Genomic DNA, 18,881 nt, shown 5'->3' with positions numbered 1-18,881 from the left:
GGACGTGCCCGCAAAACCTCCAGTGGGAGGCGTCCAGGAGGCATCGTGATCAGATGATGAACCACCTCAGCTGACTCCTTTCGATGGGCGGAAGAATGTTTGGGGTATTTATCCAGCCAGACTGATTTACTGAACAAGATAAGTATAAAACCTGTTCTTCTGGAGCATAAAATGCTTTCGGTTTCATTGTGCAGTATAAATACCACAGCTGACACAGACAGAACCAGAGCCACCTGCCGCCTGATGTCAGGTAAGATTCAGTGAAACTCTTCATGCTGTAACCATTTCACTGTTTTGTACTTGGTCTGAGTTTTCATTCAAATATATTGCAATCACTATACGTAGTTAATCAAGTGCTTTACACTGAAAGTGCACGTAACGGTATCCAATCAATTACAGAATAACAATACATAATGTTGGATGTTTTCATTGATCTGATTGTTTGAAACAAGAATACAATGTTTGCTTCTATGAAAATAACTGGTTCTGTGAAACTGAAAAGATCATATTTATATTTTTCTCTAGCTGTGACAGAACAAGGGAGTTGAAGGAAAAGTCAGACCTCGTCTACCAACACAGCAGGACAAGAGCTTGCAGGTACGCTCTCTCTCTCTTAGAGCAGTGGTTCTCAACCTTTTTTCACTGATGTACCCCCTGTGAAATATTTTTTAGTCAAGTACCCCCTAACCAGCGCAAAGCATTTTTGGTTGAAAAGAAGATCATCGGTGTCTGATTTATTAAACTGTCAACACTGAAGATTTCATTGTTTAGTTCAGGGGTCGGCAACCTTTACTATCCAAAGAGACATTTTGTTCTATTTTCCACCAAATAAAATGTGTCTGGAGCCGCAAAAGCTATTTGATGTCACAGTTTATAAAGTTTTGTATATAGTTATATTATATATACAAAAACTATAGTTTGTTGTATTTATGAAATTATAGAACAAGAATAAAGACACTTGTTGACATTTTAGTGCTATTTTACGTGTTCAAGCATACAGGTAAGCCAGCATCGTTCGCAGTGAAAGCAAATGTATACGTCCACGCAGAATTAATCTCTCCATTTTCCTCCGTGACTTTTCTGTTGATTTATACATTGATAGTTTACCGAGGGCGGGGCTCTGCAGATCATGATTAGGCAGCGTTAGGGAAAGGCGACAGCGACGTAAGATGCAAGTGGCGGATCGCGGATCGCGTCCGTTCTTGAATATTTTACTATTTTGCTCGACAGAGTTCGAATCCAGGTTGATGCGATCTTTCCATAAATATATTTTCTTCAATGTATTTCTTCATACGTGGCGGTGATGTAGTGCTCACTTATACAATCGTAATCCCCGCAATATATATGAGATGAGGCTTTTAGATCTCCAGCAATATGTTTGTGAATGTGTGACGAATCTGGCAACAGAGACAGAAAACAGCTGCTGCTGTTACGCGAACACAACACACGCACGGAAACCAGTAGGTTTGAAAACCAGTAGGACCAGAACCCACTGCAGGCCCAGTGTACGTGAATAGTCACGTGATATTTATTAAATAACTATTTTTCAATATTTTTCAATATTTCCCTGTGTCAATTGAGAAGCACTGTTTCAATAATGATTCTATAAATGAATCATTCGTCACGTGTTTAAAAGCCATGATTGATGGTTTATAAGGGATGAATTAGTGGTATGGGTGCTCTAAATATTACATTACATTACAGTCATTTAGCAGACGCTTTTATCCAACGCGACTTACAGTAAGTGTATTCAACATCGGTATTCAAGAGAACTACGAGTCACCCGAAGTCAGAAGTGCAACTCCTTTTTTAAACAAGCATCGAAGAGCATAAACCAGAGCAAACGTACAGAAACAAACGAATGCAATAAGTGCAACAAACTAGTATGAATACAATGTTACAAAATACAAATGAATACAGAATATATATTTGTGTATTATATATATGTTGGAGAACATCGCTGATGCAACACAATCGGTTAAATTGCTATCAGCCAAGGTAAAGGCTATTTTTCTCCCAAAGATTGGAGTAATTCATGCTTTTATTACCTCTCAGTAAGACTACAGTCATTTTTTTTAATCCACCTCTTTATTCTTACCCGATTCTCCATACAACCTGACACAGGTGAAAGTCGCTTAGTCGTGAATCTACACTCAGTTTCATGAATTGGCCTCTGCAGTTTAATGACTGGCTTGCTGGTGCATTCCAAAAAACACAACAGAGCAGCAATGTGGAAAGACTGATTATGGGCGTCAGCTGTTCCAAAAGTAAAAGTCAAGTTTGTTATGCAACAGTCAGTTGGAGAACCTCCAATGCTTCGGTGGATCAAATGTTCAGACAGAGTAAAATTCCTTGTATTGTCAACATTTAACAAAATTTGTTCTGATTCAGTTTGAGTTGTGAATAATCGGTTACATTAAATAATGCAAGACTGGCACGGGTGTGATGTGAAATTCTCAAAACCTAAAGAATGCGTCATCCTGTGGTGGCAGAGCAGAAAGAGAGAAGAGAGAGGTAGGGCGGGGCACGGAAATAAATAACTAGGTGTGCACAGCAGGAAGGCGTTTAAAGACGAATGATGGGAACAGGAATGTTTGCTCCGGAACTTGAGCTAAAATTATCTCCAATGTTTGCAGAATCAATTTCCTAAAATTAGAGCTTAGTGCGGTGAGCACCCTGGCCCTAACTTCCAACTGATTTAAGTCAATTGACCTTTCTTTAGTCCCGCCCACTTTTGCCCCTGTGCTCCAATAACAGTTGAGCAAGCTTGGAACATGGCCTGATGTACCAAAATATGCTGTGCTATGAGCTAAGTTATAAAGTTCAATTTGACACCAACGTTTGTTCAAAGCTAACATTACTATGTAGTCACATTGATAACACAATCCCAACACATTATATTTCCATTACATTTTAAGTTAGCTAATATTAGCTAAATGCTAGCTAACTAGCTAGCTACAGATAACGTTACATCGAGAGGAGTTAGCCTAATGTCAGTAACTTTGTCATACACACTGTGGCACCCGGCTAAACGGAACAACCATGAACCGCCCAGCTAACGTCACTATGTAGCTCTTAGTCAAGCTTGTTTTACCTAGCAACAGTAACCAAGGGGGGCGGTATGAGGATTGGTGAATTATCAAAGACGTGAGCTGATTTATTTACGACATACACTCATTTAATAGAATCTTTGGATTTTATGTACGCTTACACCCATTAAATGTCAACTTTATATGCTGGAACCATTCTAGTCTTCTGTACTTGGTCTAAATGTATTGCAATTACTAACCTCGGATGTTTTGATTGATTTGATTGTCTGCAACTGATCTGCAAGGAAATACCAAGAAAACAATGTTTTTCGTTCTGTGAAAGTGAAGATATGATATTTATTGTTGCCTCTAGGTTTCAAAGCACAGAGGAGTTAATGGAAAAGTCAGACCATGTCAACAATGAACACAGAAGGACAAGAACCTGCAGGTAAGCTCCCACTTATATAGACAGTACATTATCTTGCGGTGCAACATGGCGAAGACGGAACACTCCCTTTGTAGATATAAAGGGCTCATTCTAAGCTAATGATGGTTTCAGGTGATTATATACTAATGAAACACATTATATCTTGATTATTTAATCCCTACACGAACAGATGAGTAAAAAGGACAGCTTGTGGTTTCTGGGGGAGTTACAAAGTCACAGATGTTATTCATCAAGATATAATGTAACAATGCATGTAACTCTGTAAATCAGACATGCATAGACATCCACTTACATTCCAATAGGGGCTACCTGTTGTTCATTTGTAAAAGTGATGTTCTCTTTCTTTTTGACAGTCCTATTTCAATTTCTCTCCAAACTTGGACTGAAGGAATTTTATCCCAACAAGCTCACTCTTCGGTCTCTATTGGAGATTAAAGAAAACAGCATAAATGAAGAGGCTGTTACATCAGTGGAGGAAATACCGAGGTGTTTTCTCAGAAAACTATTTAAAATCAACGCTGAATGCAGAAATATTACACAATTATCAAAAGATCAAGAGGAAGACAATGATCTCTTTAGTCTCGACCTTTACACTTCAGATGACTCTGCAGAGAATAAGATCAACCCTCTGGACCTCATAGTTGCTCTCTTCCTTTGTGCTGACAGCTTCTTGCAACAGGAACTTGCCCTCAAGATGTCAATGTGTCAGTTTTCTGTCCCACTGGTGTTGCCCCATGCTAACAGTCAGAGTACCCTGATGCTGTGGGCTCTGAGAGACATCGTCAAAGAGTGGCGTCCACATGAATTGTCTCAATCAAGAGGGTGTGTTGAAAACAATATTGTCCAAGCAAATATACCGTTCTATTCCTTTGTGAGGCTGAAAAACTGTAGTCTGTCCAAGTCCCAGATTTTGAATCATGCTCTCAGCCATGGCCAGCAGAATCACAACATGTTCATACACAGAGATATGCAAGGAGGAGCACATGAAAGGAAAATTGCAAATGGTTTGGTAGAGGTTTGCTGGTACCTTCCCTGTGGCAGAGAAAATCTGGACATATTTCCAGAGCCAGTTGCCTTCGCCAATCTGAGAGGAGACATTTGTGAGTCACTCGCACAGTTCACTTTTCTTTTTCAAGTGTCAACTGCTACCTTTGTATTTATGGACAAAGTTGAAGAAAATGAGCACAAGATTCTGACTTCTCTTCAAGATGTGAAATCCAAACTGTTCTTTGTTGTTAACTGCAAGGAAGGAACTACAAAAGAAGATAGGATGTCCATCAAGACAACAGTGGAAGAATTAGATTTACCAAACAGCAATGTGAAAATCAAAAAGTCAAGGGTAAATCTAACAGAGTTTTCAAAAACACTCTGTGCAGCCATCAAGACCTCCCTGTCAGACATGAAAACCACAATAAGCATTGAAAATATGCTTGACAAAGCTGTTGAACTTGGTCTGTCTGTGGACGAAAGCACAAGTGATGACCAAAAGAAGGCAGCTGAGGAGATTGTGAAAGGAATTGGGGTGCGGAGTATACCACACTACAAGAAACTACAACTTCCTTTGCAAGGAGAAAACTGGAAAAGGTTATCCCAGTTAGAAATGGAAGAATGTAGGTTAAAAAAAGCTGGTGATCTGGGACTAGAAGAATATAAAACTCAGCTACAAGCAGAAAAACAACAGATTAAAGAGGAGCGGGGCAGACACAAACTATCCAAAGCTATGAAAACTTTTATTGAAGCCTTATCCACAAGTGACAAAGAGAAAAGAGATTTTTTCCTGAAGTTAATGAATCTTAAGCTGAATGCACATTTGCGATCTGTCATTCAACTATCTTCACTGCGTCATAAATTGACAGAGCACAGCAGAGAAAAGGTAAAAGATGTGAAAGAGATTGCAGAGTTGGATCAGGCTTTGGTGGATAGCTCTTTAGGAATAGAGCATTACATGAGAGAGATGGGACTGATCTATGAGGTCTCCCTGCAGTCACAAGACACTGCTGATAAGATGTCTCATCTCCCTGGTTTGGCTGCTGAAATGCTGCTGGATGGATATCCTTTAGAGATCTTGGATGGAGATGCTTCCAACATCCCAGTGAGATGGGTGACAGACGTCCTGACGGAGCTTCACAGGAAGGTTGGAGAGAAGAGCAGACTGTTGGTGCTGACGGTGTTGGGTGTTCAAAGTACCGGGAAGTCAACACTCCTCAACACCATGTTTGGTGTGCAGTTCCCTGTCAGCAGTGGCAGATGCACTAGAGGAGTTTTCATGCTCTTCCTCAGAGTGGGTGAAGATATGCAATGCAAGCTGAACTGTGACTTCATAGTACTCATTGACACAGAGGGTCTTAAGGCTCCTCAATTGGCACAACTAGAAGACAGTTATGAGCATGACAACCAACTGGCCACCTTTGTCATTGGCTTGAGTGATGTCACCATTATCAATGTCGCAATGGAGAACTCATCAGAAATGAAAGATGTTCTGCAAATTGCAACTCATGCATTCTTGAGAATGAAAGAAATTGGAAAAAAGCCAGTTTGTCATTTTGTGCACCAGAATGTTGGTGGAGTCTCAGCTCATGCAAAGAACAAGACCGAAAGGAAACATCTCTTGGACCAACTCAATGAAATGACTCAACTTGCAGCAGAAATGGAAAAGCAGCCTTCCATAACGGCATTCACAGATGTGCTGGACTACGACATGGATAAAAACAACTGGAACATCCCAGGACTCTGGCATGGGACCCCACCAATGGCCTCAGTGAACACAGGTTACAGCGAAGCTGTAGCAGATTTCAAGAAAAATCTTTTGGAGACAGTGAAAAGAGACAGAAGTGATGAAGTCTCACAGATCCCAGAGTTTCTATCATGGATGAAAAGTCTCTGGAAAGCAGTCAAATATGAGAACTTCATCTTCAGTTTCAGAAACACTCTGGTGGCTCATGCGTACGACAACCTTTGCAAAGAGTTCAATGACTGGGAATGGGAGTTCAGAAAGGAGATTCTCTCCTGGCAGACAGCAGCAGAGTTAGAAATCTCAAATGCTGACAGTGAATCTGAGCTCCTTCATGTGAATAAATTGGTTGATTCAAATAAATCACAGGTGTCGAACAAAATAAAAGACCAACAAACCATTATGCAGAGGAGACTTCAGGAATACTACAAAAGAAAAGACAAAAATGTGCATCTGATAGAGAAATACAAAACGGACTTTGTTAACCAGATCAGTGGTCTTGCAAAAGAAATCCAACATTCAGTCAACAATAGATTGGATTGTGCACTTGAGCTCAGAAAAAGTTCCAAAGAGGCTCAGGACATTCAAAGAAAACACAGAGGAATCATTGAACAACAAGTTATGAAACTCTTGAGTGACTGCAAACAAAGCACCCTGTCTGAAGAAGAACTGAAAAATGAGTTTGAAAAGATGTGGACTGAAGTCACTGTGAATGTGTCTGGCCTGAAAGAACAAAACATATCTGAAAAGATCCTCCAACAGTTGAGAACAAATTTCCGAAATCGTAATGTCAACGAGGATTTACAGAAAATTGGAGACCTGAAGGAAATAGCCAAGGGTTATTTTAAGGTCAAAAAGGAACATAGGAAAAAGAAAATATTCTGGTTCTTGAGAAAAGATGTAAAGAGAGAATTGCAGAGGTCTGCAGACGGTGTCATTGAGTCCTGTACACGATTCGTACAAGATATTGCAAAAACAGACACAGATTACAATGATTCTTTTACAAAGAAGCTTCTGGAAAAAGTAGATGAATCCCTCAAACAAGTCAGCAAACATCGCAAGCCCCAGTTTGAGATTGACCTGAAACTTCACATCTGTGGCATTGCCTCAAGAGAGTTCCTTCAAATGCACAGAAACTTCTTGATAGATAAAGATCCCAAAATGCAGCTGGAGAAGCACAAGACTCAGTACCTGTCAGACTTTATCGATTTATACAAAGAGAGAGATCACTGCCAACGCAAAGCAAATGATTTTGTCAGTCTTTGTATCAAACCTGCTGTTGAAGAGTACATCAGAAGATCTCTGGGAGTTAAGATTGTGGATGAGATTTTGAACAGCAGCGATTCAGCAGATTACAACTCCCGCTCCTTTTTCCAGTACAACATACAGAAAGAGTTACTGCTAAAGGACGACTTTGAAGGTTTTGTAAAGTACATTACTAAGTATGAAATATATGTCAAGGACTGGATATTTCAGCAAATCCTGCAAAAGATGTCAGAAGACAACACTTTGTTCAAACTGAAGAATGAGAATCTGCAGGTCATTGTTAGAAAAATAACAGGAGCTTTAGAACAGGCCTCAAAAGGAGAGGATGGTGTTCTGCTGCCAGACGACCAGGAAAGCATCACACAGCTCATCAACAACATGCGCAGATGTTTAATCAAAGACATCTCGATTTCAGTGGAGGCTGAAAAAAGCACCCTGTTTAAAATCCAAAGCACATGCCATGAGTTTACAAAGAGCCTCAGTGAATCATTGAGTGAACTGAAGAAACAGCTGGAGGAGGAGTTCTCAAACTCTGAAGACATCACTGACACTCTGAACAAACTTCCAATCAAACCACAAGATGAGCTGTTCAAGAGGATGTTTGGCTGTGGACAACAATGTCCATTTTGTAAAGTTCCTTGTGAGGCTGGAGGCAAAGAACACGAGAAACATCATGCAGCTGTTCATCGGCCAGAAGGTCTTGGTAGATATCAGTATAAAGCCACTCAGAAGCTGTCTGAAGCACTGTGTACAACAGATGTGCAGAGTGAACGTAAATTCAGTAACACAGACACTAAGGGGGAGTACCATCCTTTCAAGGACTACACCAAGTACTATCCAGACTGGCTCATTCCTCCTGACCCCAGCATACAGGCCTCAGACTACTGGAAATATGTCCTGGTTCAACACAATGACAGATTTGCTGAAGAATACGAAGCCAAGCCAGCTGATGTTCCAGAGGCCTGGAGGAGAATCACAAAACAAGAAGCACTGAAGGGATTAAAAGACGCCTTCAACATAAAGTGAACATTCAATCATCACAATTATAGTTTAAACACAATGTTTAGACATGGAAGAGTTTATCATGAACGAATGAACAAAGAAGACCAACAGGAAACAAGACCTGAACACGTTCTTCAGCAGAACAATCAGTCAAAGATGAGACGATCAATACTGTTTGAAATGATCAACTTGGCTTCACCATTATCTTTACTTCTGAAAGTAGAAGTCTTCTTTCTAATTCAGTGTCATGAAAACAACAAACACATGACAGACAACAAGAGTTATTGTTTATTGTATTAAATGTTGTTTAGTTATTCAACTGACTTCATGGTTTCAGACTCAATGAGGACTAAACCAGCTCCAGACAGTGAACGGTCTCATCTTTGTTCTGATGAACTCTGAGAACGACAAACGATGAGACCAACAAGTTACAGAAAAGCTCAAAGCTGGAAACAGTCAAGTTAGACTTTTAAATATTTTCTATATTATATCTAATTCTATAGTTTATATATATTTCCCTGCGTGATATTGATGTTGACAATTATATTAATTATGATAAACTACAACGATCATTAAAAAAGAGCTCATGTTCTGTTTTTTAGCTTTATTCTTTATGATCATTAGAAATGTTTTAAAATGCTGATTGTCGATGTGTTTAATAACGGATGTGCACAAATATGATGCTGATGTATTTCAGAGACCATGTTATGTCTTTTGTGACATTTTTTACGTTAGTTTTTATTTTTATTTGTTCATATTTTATATATGACGTGTGAATTATAGTGATGATGTCAATGATAATTAAGATTTTGAAGACGTGAAACAAGATGTTTAGTAAACATGTCAGCGTGAGTCATTCATCGCTTCAGTTGACTTTCTAAACAGACTTCATTATGTTTTGTATAAGTTATGTATTGTATATAAATTGTGTAAGTTGATACCAGTCAGTGAATAACAAATGATGCAAATGACGTTTGGTGTTGACCTGCTTTGTTTTTTACTTTTTTACTTTTAAACACTTACATTTTTTCTTCTTTTATTATTTTTAAATGTTTAACAAAGTAACACAATGACTTGTGTGCACAGAATGATGAGGTGAGTCACTGCAGTACAGAGACCATGTGAGGAGATTTCTATTATTATTAATACTAACTTCACTTTTTACATTTTTATGGTTTTATTTCTCTTTCTATGTTCGTCAGCAATAGCTGAAGAATATGCATGTTGATGCCAGTGACTTTTGGCTCATATGTAAAAACTGTAGCATCCTTTGACTCGTTATTGATTATTGATTCAGATTTTCATTCTTTCAGACGATGATGATGATGTTGATGATGATGTTGATGATGTGTTGATGATGTGTTGATGATGTGTTGATGATGTTGATGATGTGTTGTTGATGTGTTGATGATGTTGATGATGTGTTGATGATGTGTTGATGATGTTGATGATGTGTTGTTGATGTGTTGATGATGTTGATGATGTGTTGATGATGTGTTGATGATGTCGATGATGTGTTGATGTGTTGATGATGTGTTGATGATGTGTTGATGAAGAAACAAAAGAAGTTAATCAAGATGGAAATAGTTTTATCTCTCACTTAAAAATGTTCTTATTGAATTTTATTTCATGTTGTATGTTTTATTTTACATTTTGTTTTGCTGCAGCTCTACAAAGGCCATGAGAGACAGATGTTGTCTAATTCCATATTTTTTACTTCTCATAAGTACATGCAAAACATTTAGATCTTTTCATGTTTATTTGATAAAAGTCAGTGAATAAATATGTAAATGTTTCAGTATGTTGATGTAACTGAGTTTGTAGCTGATGATTAAATATGATCTAAACTATCAAACAGCAGAGAAACCTGTTGATCATGTTCAACTTGTGACAGATGAGTTAAAAAGCTACAAGGAGCTGAAAGTGATGTCATATCTGTTTATTTTGTTTATTATTTCCCCTTTTTTCAAGTTAACAAAGGTTATGTGCTTATTGAATAGTGACAATGATAATATATGTATGAAGATCATGTGGGGAAAAAGTGAAATAAACCTAATGAAAGAATTCTTCATGTCACTTTGTGAATTTATATAATAATATTGGGTATAAAGTTGTTTCAAGCTAACGATAAGCGCTGCTACAGTCAACAGTCAGACTTTCCAGCTATCATTAGCTTCATTGTTTCTATTGTGCAATGCATTCTGGGAAAACAGTGTCTATCAACACCAGATATTAATATTACAACACTACAGTCTGAAAACACGGTTATATTGACGTTGTTTCTGAGGAGGAGAAGATGTGATTGGCTCAGTGGTGTTTGGGGGGGGGGGGGGGTAGTTTTATATGTAACAATGCTGCATCTCTCTAAAATACAATGGAGCTGAATGGAATGTCATGTGTGGTTACTCTGTTTGAAGTTCAGTGATAGAATTATGTGCATTTCAGCTTTCTACCGCTTGATGGCACAATAAATCAGAAACATGAATAACTCTCCTGTGTCAGATCCCACAGCAGAGAATCTGGCAGCTTTGCTCTCTTGTTGAGTAAATACAAGCTTTAGTCCTATAAAGTGAACAATAAAATGAGCTGATGAGACGCTGTGTACAGGTTGTACCTGTTACTGTATAGGACTCAACGTTTGTACTAACACACCAATCACTCACCACTTGGAAACAGACACAAGGTGGCAGTCAAAGCACGAGAAGTCAGAAACACAAAACTCTTTCCAGACAAAGTCACTCACATGCAGAGTAATAGAGCACAATCACACCGCACAAAGGTCAGATACAACAAACTTATTTCATGATTTCTTCAGATCAAATCTTATTTAAAACACGGAATTGTGGTTTAAAACCCTTACATACTGTTAGGGTCAAATTTGACCCGTTTTGATATTTGACGGCAGTAAAAATACCCGAAACGTCTTTTAACCTGAAATGTGATGACTTTTCCTAAAGCGACCCAAAATACACAAAAATGAAAATATTTTAAAATTGTATACTTTTGAACAGGTGCTACACATTTTTGTACACTGAGGCTGTTTCGGTGACAGAGTTCAGGGGGACCTCGACACCGTCACCAGAACTGTCTGTGTTCCAACAACAGTTGCTCAGGTTCCTGCAGAGACAGACACCTGCTGGTCTTTGAAGGGGCGTGGGGGAGCCTCGAAACAGTGAAATAGTAAAACAGCACAGGAGTGATCAAAGGGAACAGAGGTCATCCAGAGGTCAGAGGGTGCCTTGTCACAGACACAACATCTGCACCTGCAATATTATCAAATAATCTACAAAGTAACACATCTGAATCAATTTGGGTTGGGTGGAGGTGGTGGTGTGGTGGTGGTGGTGGGGGGAGGTCAACCCTTCATTCTTCATATCTTCTTTCACTTTTCCTTCCCTCCTTCATGTCTTCTTGATCTGAGATAATGAAAGTCCACAACTGGAGATACAAATAGTTCACTGAAGGCCACTCTGCAAGTGTGTGTTTGTACATGCGTGTGTGTGTGTGTGTGCGTGTGTTTGTGCATGCGTGTGTGTTTTTGTGTGTGTATTTGTGTGTGTGTGTGTGCGTGTTCGTGTGTGTGTATGTGTGTGTGTGTGTGTTTGTGCATGCGTGTGTGTTTGTGTGTGTGTGTGCGTGTGTTTGTGCATGCGTGTGTGTGTTTTTGCGTGTGTATTTTTGTGTCTGTTTGTGTGTGTATGTGTGTATTTGTGTGTGTGTGTGTAAGTGTGTGTTTGTGCTTGTGTGTGTGTGTTTTTGCGTGTGTGTGTGTGTTTGTGCATGCATGTGTGTGTTTGTGCATGCGTGTGTGTGTGTGTGTGTGTTTGTGCATGTGTGTGTGTTTGTGCATGCGTGTGTGTGTTTGTGTGTGTGTGTGTTTGTGCATGTGTGTGTGTATGTGTGTGTGTTTCTGCATGCGTGTGTGTGTTTTTGCGTGTGTGTGTGTGCGTGTTCGTGTGTGTGTGTTTGTGCATGCGTGTGTGTTTGTGCATGCGTGTGTGTTTGTGCATGCGTGTGTGTGTTTGTGCATGTGTGTGTGTATGTGTGTGTTTCTGCATGCTTGTGTGTGTGTGTGTGTTTGTGCATGCGTGTGTGTGTGTTTGTGCATGCGTGTGTGTGTTTGTGCATGTGTGTGTGTATGTGTGTGTTTGTGCATGCGTGTGTGTGTTTTTGCGTGTGTATTTGTGTGTGTGTGTGTTAGTGTGTGTGTGTGTGTCAGAGTGTCTGTTCATACTGATGCTGTTCTGCAGTGGAACCACAGGATGGCAGCATCTCACAAACAACATGTCCCGTGTTGCTCTTCCTGCCTCTGTCTCCTTTAATCCACTTCCTCCTGGTTCTTCTTGCATCACTCAGGAACTCTCCATCCTTCCACCAGATGATCTCAGACGTTCTGACTCCATCATGCACTGCTCACCGGTCACTCATTCCCCCGTCACCTGTGGGTTTGTACAGCAGCCTCTTCTCAGCAGTCAGCTGCCCGACTCTGAGATTTCGACTGGACTTCGATCTTGTTTCCAACTTGTAAGCCGTTAAGTTAAGCGGTTACAGGAAGTGGTTTGAAGGATGGACGCCAGCCAGACGCTTCGGTCGAAAAGTCAAAAATATGACCTCCTAATGTCGTCTAAAAACATAATCTTGTGTGATTGATAATAATAATAATGATATTAATGATAAAGGTTATTGATACAACATTTCAAAACGAGCAGCAAAGTGTTAAGCAGACATAAATACAATACAGATACACGCACATTTCCACATTGATGTATTTTTACAAACACGATGTGAATAAATCTGAGCGAGTTCTGTAAACTACAAGTTCTGTTCTAGAGTTCCAGAGAGTGACGGTGAAAATACACAAACCTGACCTCAGAGCAGCTGAATGGATTTCTGCCAACATTCATTTCACTGTTTCCACCTTTTCTGTTCTTACTGTGACGAGTCGACATGTCGTCTGTGAAAAAGGTCGACACCTAGAGAATAAATCCACGTCTCCACGTCACACACGAAGACTTTTATTTTAGATGCATTTATCTCCGAGAGTTTAACGAGAAGCAGTCCAGACCGTCTGACAGATAAATAGGAAAACCAGATTGAATGCGAGGTTGCATGTTGTGAGTTGTGTTCCTAATTATAGTCTTTTTGCCGATTTAATTGCGGCGCTGTAATCTAAATGGGTTTACAGAGTAACACTCTAAATTAGCAGTTTTTATAATTACTACTGAACTGAGTGCATCTCACTGAATCCCCCACTTAATTACTAACAGTTTGTCTCTGGAAGAGCTATTGTGAAGCTGCAGTCTAACAAGAAGAGATTAGAACAACAGGCTTTGTTTCAGTTGTTCTTTCTACCAAACGTACACCAAACGTACACCAAACGTACACCAAACGTACACCAGACAACAGGAAGCTGCAGCAGAACACAACTTGATAACAGGTCTGTGAATAGAGACTATGAGAGGCAGTGTGAACCTTATTATGGAGGGAAGTGACAGAAAAGGTGAAAGGTTGTGTTTTTATTCATTTAGCTGAAGGGAGTAGTAGTTAAAGGTTTTATTCGGTGTCATCTCATATGTTCATACTTTACAGTAACATGACAGTAACATGATAGAATCTAGATCTTCATCGTAATTAAAGAGTAACTAAAAGCTAGAGTTTTGGCCGAAGGCCTCTGTAAATAAAAAATAAAAACATTCATCATGAACATACATCATGTCTATTGTCTGATCTTTTTCCATCATCGTTGTATCATTACAATCAGCCTTTTGTCTCTTTTCTGTGGACTTGAAATGAATCCATCAGTTACAACACCTGACTCCGTGTTCACTGATTATCTGGTGTTAGCAGTGAGCGTTCCTACGCTGTGAGTAGAGTGTGTTTTAATGCTTTAATGCTACAGAACATTAAAAAGCACCACGTGAACTGGAGGGCTTGTTCTACATTACTTAAACATGTAGCCAGACGTGTTTTTAACTTACCGTTCATGAGGGCCATTACCCTTTTCAATTAGCTTATGCTAATCGCTAGCGCTAATATCTAAATCGCTAATGAAAATCGCTAGCATGCTGTCTGTTGTGATGATTATGGCAATAGTTCTGTGAAGGGACTGTTACGGTGACAGAATACACTATAAACTCTTATTAACATTGGGTGAATTTACATGCAAGGCTGGGATCGGTGTATTATAGCAATTAGCGCTACGTGTATGCTAGTGATTAGGATAAGCAATTCACAATGCATATTATGTGACGTAATGTTACGTTATTGTTGGGCTGTCGGAAACGAACATTTTGGCGCTAGTTATCTTATCTGTATTTAGAGGGATCCCTAGTCACGGTTATAACTTTATAACTTTATAACAATTAACAACCCACAACTAACGCTCTTTAACAGAGTAAAACACCACAACACAACAGTCTGTGACATAAACAATTTGTGACTCTAATAATTGTAAATTTATAAAAATTTCACCGCCGAACTGCATGCTGGGTACAGCTCACTCGCCTGCTAGCACAACAGTCTGCTAACAGCTGGGAGAGGCTCCGTCCTCCAGTAACGCTACATTATAGAACAGCGATGCAGGATGAACATAGACAGACCGGAGATGCACCGATAGAGTTTGACACTATGCAACGCTGATTACGTGTAATATGTGTGGTATTTGTTATAAATGTATGTTGGTACATAGAAGGTGATAAGAAGTGTACCTGGAGAGGCTTAGGACCCAGGGGAATGTAGGTGAAGGAAACCGGAAGAGACGGAAGACACTCCACACAACCAGCTGTTCGTCACTCGTCACGATCCTGTAGACCAGATTCTCAACTGGTGTCTCGTCGCGGACCCGTTTTCAGTGGGTCGCGGGCCTTTGCCTTAAAGCAACGGAGTTATTCACGCGCCTTTCCACACATTTACGGCACTTTTTCGACGGTGTAGGGAAAAACACAGACCAATGCGTTGTAAATCACGTCACGTGATGCAGTTTAGCCAATCAAATAAGGGTATTCTGATACGCTTCCTGACTCCAGTGAGATGTACCCACACCGTGACACAGGGAGGAGAGACAAGGAAAGACCACATAGTGCAGAACTCATGTAAATTGTAATGTGAAAGTCAAATATAAAGGAGATCTCTCTGAGATGTGTAATATCTGTGATTGTAACGTCTTGTTGTTCCTCTACGTCTGTATGTCACTAAATGAGTTTTCAAACCAGATGTAATTTGTTGGAAATGAGCCATTGAGCGTACCTCGGCACGCGCCAAAACAAAAGCAGCGAAAGAGTTCAGGACTCCACGTTTCCACCGATGAGAGTTCCTGCAGGAACATTATTGAGCCTCATCAAGTTTCCTGTTGACGGAAAATACATTCAAGTCCTCTGAGCTGTCTCCATGCACGTGCTCCAAGAGTGACGAAGAAACATTTAAAGGACATTTCCTCACACGAAGTTTGATCCAAATCTTCTGTCCTCGTTTCATCTCAGTGATTCAAGCTTTTATCAGAGTGATGTCGTAAGAGATGTGAGTGAACTGTGTGTGTGTGTGTGTGTGTGCATTATCCTGCGCCGGTAGCGAGACAGCCACAATAGAGCTGACTAATGCAGAAATAGACTGCAGGCTAAGCTCCTTTCTCCACAAATGTCTTGAAATGTGAAGGGTGCATTCTGTGGCCCGTTCCTGCAGTATTTATATCTCCCTCTTCATCCGGTGATAGAGCAATGTGCGTCACCAGTTTGAGTACACACACCTACTGACACACACACACACACACACACACACACACACACACACACATTCACATAGACAAAGTAAGACGCAGTTCCACTGCGCCGCCTAATAAAAAGCCAATTCTGATAACACTTCATAGAAACATTTCTGTTGAGGGCTTAATGTGTGTGTGTGTGTGTGTGTGTGAGGGTGTGTGTGTGTGTAAGGCTGTGTGAGGGTGTGTGAGTGTGTGTGTGCGTCTTGTTTTAGTGGGTAAAACACAGATGTAGTCTGTTTGTTTCTGGCACTAATGGCGTCCTCAGACACAGCTCATTATGTCTGAGGGGAGGGAGGTGGAAAAATCAAGATTGAAAGAAAAAGAGACAGAGAGAGAAAGCGTCTCAGGAATCCGTCATTTTAATGACATTTCAGTGAAGAACGGGTTCCCTTGGAGGGGTGTAAGTAGATGCAGAACTTTGGCTTAGAGTCTAAACCAGGAGGCAACCTCCGGTTCTGAAAAGTGAAGCCAGATCTTCATGTGTTAAAGCTGCATTCTCTCTAGTGTCCACCAGGGGGCGACTCCTCTGGTTGTATAGAAGTCTATGAGAAAATGACTCTACTTCTCTGTTGATGGTCAGTAGAGAGAATGCAGCTGCAACACGTGAAGCTTTGACTTCACTTTTCAAGAACCGGAGGCTGCCGCCTGGATCTGACATGTACATTAGTGAGCTGTCGACGCATTAGCAGGCTGGTTGTTTTACCAGTATTTGGTACAAACTTTAATTTCCAGTTGTAATCGCAATGACCCCATTTACATTCACACACACACACACACGCACACACACACACACACACATACACAGACACAGATACTCACACACACACGCACACAGACACAGATGCGTCTCTGTTGGTCGGACACAAATCTGATTGTCTTTTATTGCCTCTGTAAATCAGAGTTGGTGCTGCTCCAGTCCAGAAGGTTGTGGTGATGCACTTGAAGCTTTTCAGAAAGGCCTGAAGAAAAACAACTTCTGCACTTCAGCAGTTTAGTTTCAACAATAATACTGTAGCTTCTGTCAACACAAACACGAGGATGAATCCTATTTATGACCCATGAATGAGACAAACACAGATCCCTCACTGAGACACATCAACGCTCTCCGACCCTCACAGACCGTTCAGTGGTTGAACTGATCCGGGATCAGATCAATGCTACTGATGGTCTGTGCTTCTTTGTCTTGTGTCTTTAATGAGAATGACGATTCATTTCTGTGTAACTCCAGTAACTTTATCTGCCGTTATCACAGCGGACGGATCAGACGGAGGCGAACTCTGTGTTAGGGCTAGTTGATTGCCTCACGCATCGAAAAAAGTAAAAAATGAACGGGACCTTTATTTGGGACGCCTCGATTGATCCACTGTCAACTGTTATCGGCCGATATTCAGTAAAAAAGACAAAAAAGCCGATCATTAAAAATGTTACTGTCAATCCGTGTTGAAATCAGCAGGACAGCTGGTTTACGTTAGCCGTTAGCTGTTAGCCGTTAGCTGTTAGCCGTTAGCTGTTAGCCGTTAGCTGTTGGTGAGCAGCGCAGCCCTGCTTGGCTAAATAGCACCGCTAGCAGCTAACGGCTAACGGAGGATGCATTCAGTTACACTATGATGCCTTCAGGCTCTGCTCAGTGAACATGAGTACTGGCTGAAGGTACATTATAATGTTATCATGATGTGTTCACATGTCATCTGTGAAATGTAGTTTTGGTGATGAACTTGAATAAATCCAGTAGTTTGAAGGAGATGTTTTCACATGAATATAAAACAGATATTAGAGATGAATTATGATGTTTAACTTCCTTTCTGTAGAAACCGGAGAATGTTGGATCAGTGGAAAGACGGTTTTCATTACTTTTATTTTATTTCTGTCGAGTTTGAATAAAGTGCGTTTTACAATGATCAACGGTTTCTGTCAATGGAGTCGTGGCTTTGATAAAAGCATATTCATTATGTTTGTATGGTAAAAAATGATAATAATTGTCCAAACCCTTTTATTTATTAATAAGTACAACATCTTCTAAAGCTCAACAGTTCTTTAATATCTGGCTAGAATGCGACTCAAACAGCCAGATTTCAATCTGTCGTTAACGTTTCTTCAAGGTATTTAAACTTCAGAAATGATTGATGATGAAAATAAAACGAGAACAATAGCAGATGAATTATACTTCATGCGTGGAGCAGAATGGACATCGGACTCTCCGTGTAAACCACGTACCCACGGTGCCTCAGTGGCCCTTTGATTCAAGATTAATGTGGATTTTTCTGACGAATAACCACGACAGATGATTCCAAGTCTAGACGGCCGAGTGCGACTTGCATCCTCGCTGACAGGTTGTTCCACATCGAGGTGACGAGGACGGGGTTCCGTTGTTTTTGCGGGCGCGGTGGAGTTTCGGCATCTGTCAAACAGCATCACAGCCACCGGGGAACCAGACGGCACGGATCAGGCTGGAGAGCGCGCACGGTGGCACACTTCCAGGAGAACACCCATCATTGATCTGTGGACGGGGTCACGACCTCCTCCCGTGTCGCTGATAGGGGGGGGGGGGGATTAATTAACAGGAAGTCATTTGGGTGGAAAGCTGTCCCGTGGCGATCTGGTCCGACGAGGTAAAATGGAGATCCCCCCCCCTCCTGTCTTTGTTCG

The 18,881-nt window shown here is 40.5% G+C and overlaps 1 protein-coding gene across 1 annotated transcript; it reads left to right on the top strand.

Annotated features, from left to right (window-relative positions):
- Nucleotides 1-222: 222 nt before the first annotated feature.
- LOC306695410 (up-regulator of cell proliferation-like) lies at nucleotides 223-10,522 on the top strand. The gene is made up of 4 exons (XM_079158647.1): nucleotides 223-250; nucleotides 526-597; nucleotides 3,403-3,477; nucleotides 3,831-10,522. Exons 3-4 carry the CDS (start codon nucleotides 3,441-3,443, stop codon nucleotides 8,498-8,500), a joined length of 4,707 nt encoding a protein of 1,568 aa, XP_079014773.1. The 5' UTR covers nucleotides 223-250; nucleotides 526-597; nucleotides 3,403-3,440; the 3' UTR covers nucleotides 8,501-10,522.
- The last annotated feature ends 8,359 nt before the right edge of the window (nucleotides 10,523-18,881 follow it).

This window comes from Pholis gunnellus, assembly GCF_910591455.1.
Source record: "Pholis gunnellus genome assembly, chromosome: 1".
Classification (NCBI taxonomy): Eukaryota; Metazoa; Chordata; class Actinopteri; order Perciformes; family Pholidae; genus Pholis; species Pholis gunnellus.
Note: the sequence above shows the minus strand (reverse complement) of the source record. Positions and strands in the feature narration are given on the sequence as shown.

Excerpts from the sequence above, each read along its gene's own strand:
- LOC306695410 (XM_079158647.1), top strand. The coding sequence starts at position 3,441 with ATGTCAACAATGAACACAGAAGGACAAGAACCTGCAG. Across the intron at positions 3,478-3,830 it reads AGAAGGACAAGAACCTGCAG|TCCTATTTCAATTTCTCTCC; the intron begins GTAAGCTCCCAC and ends TCTTTTTGACAG.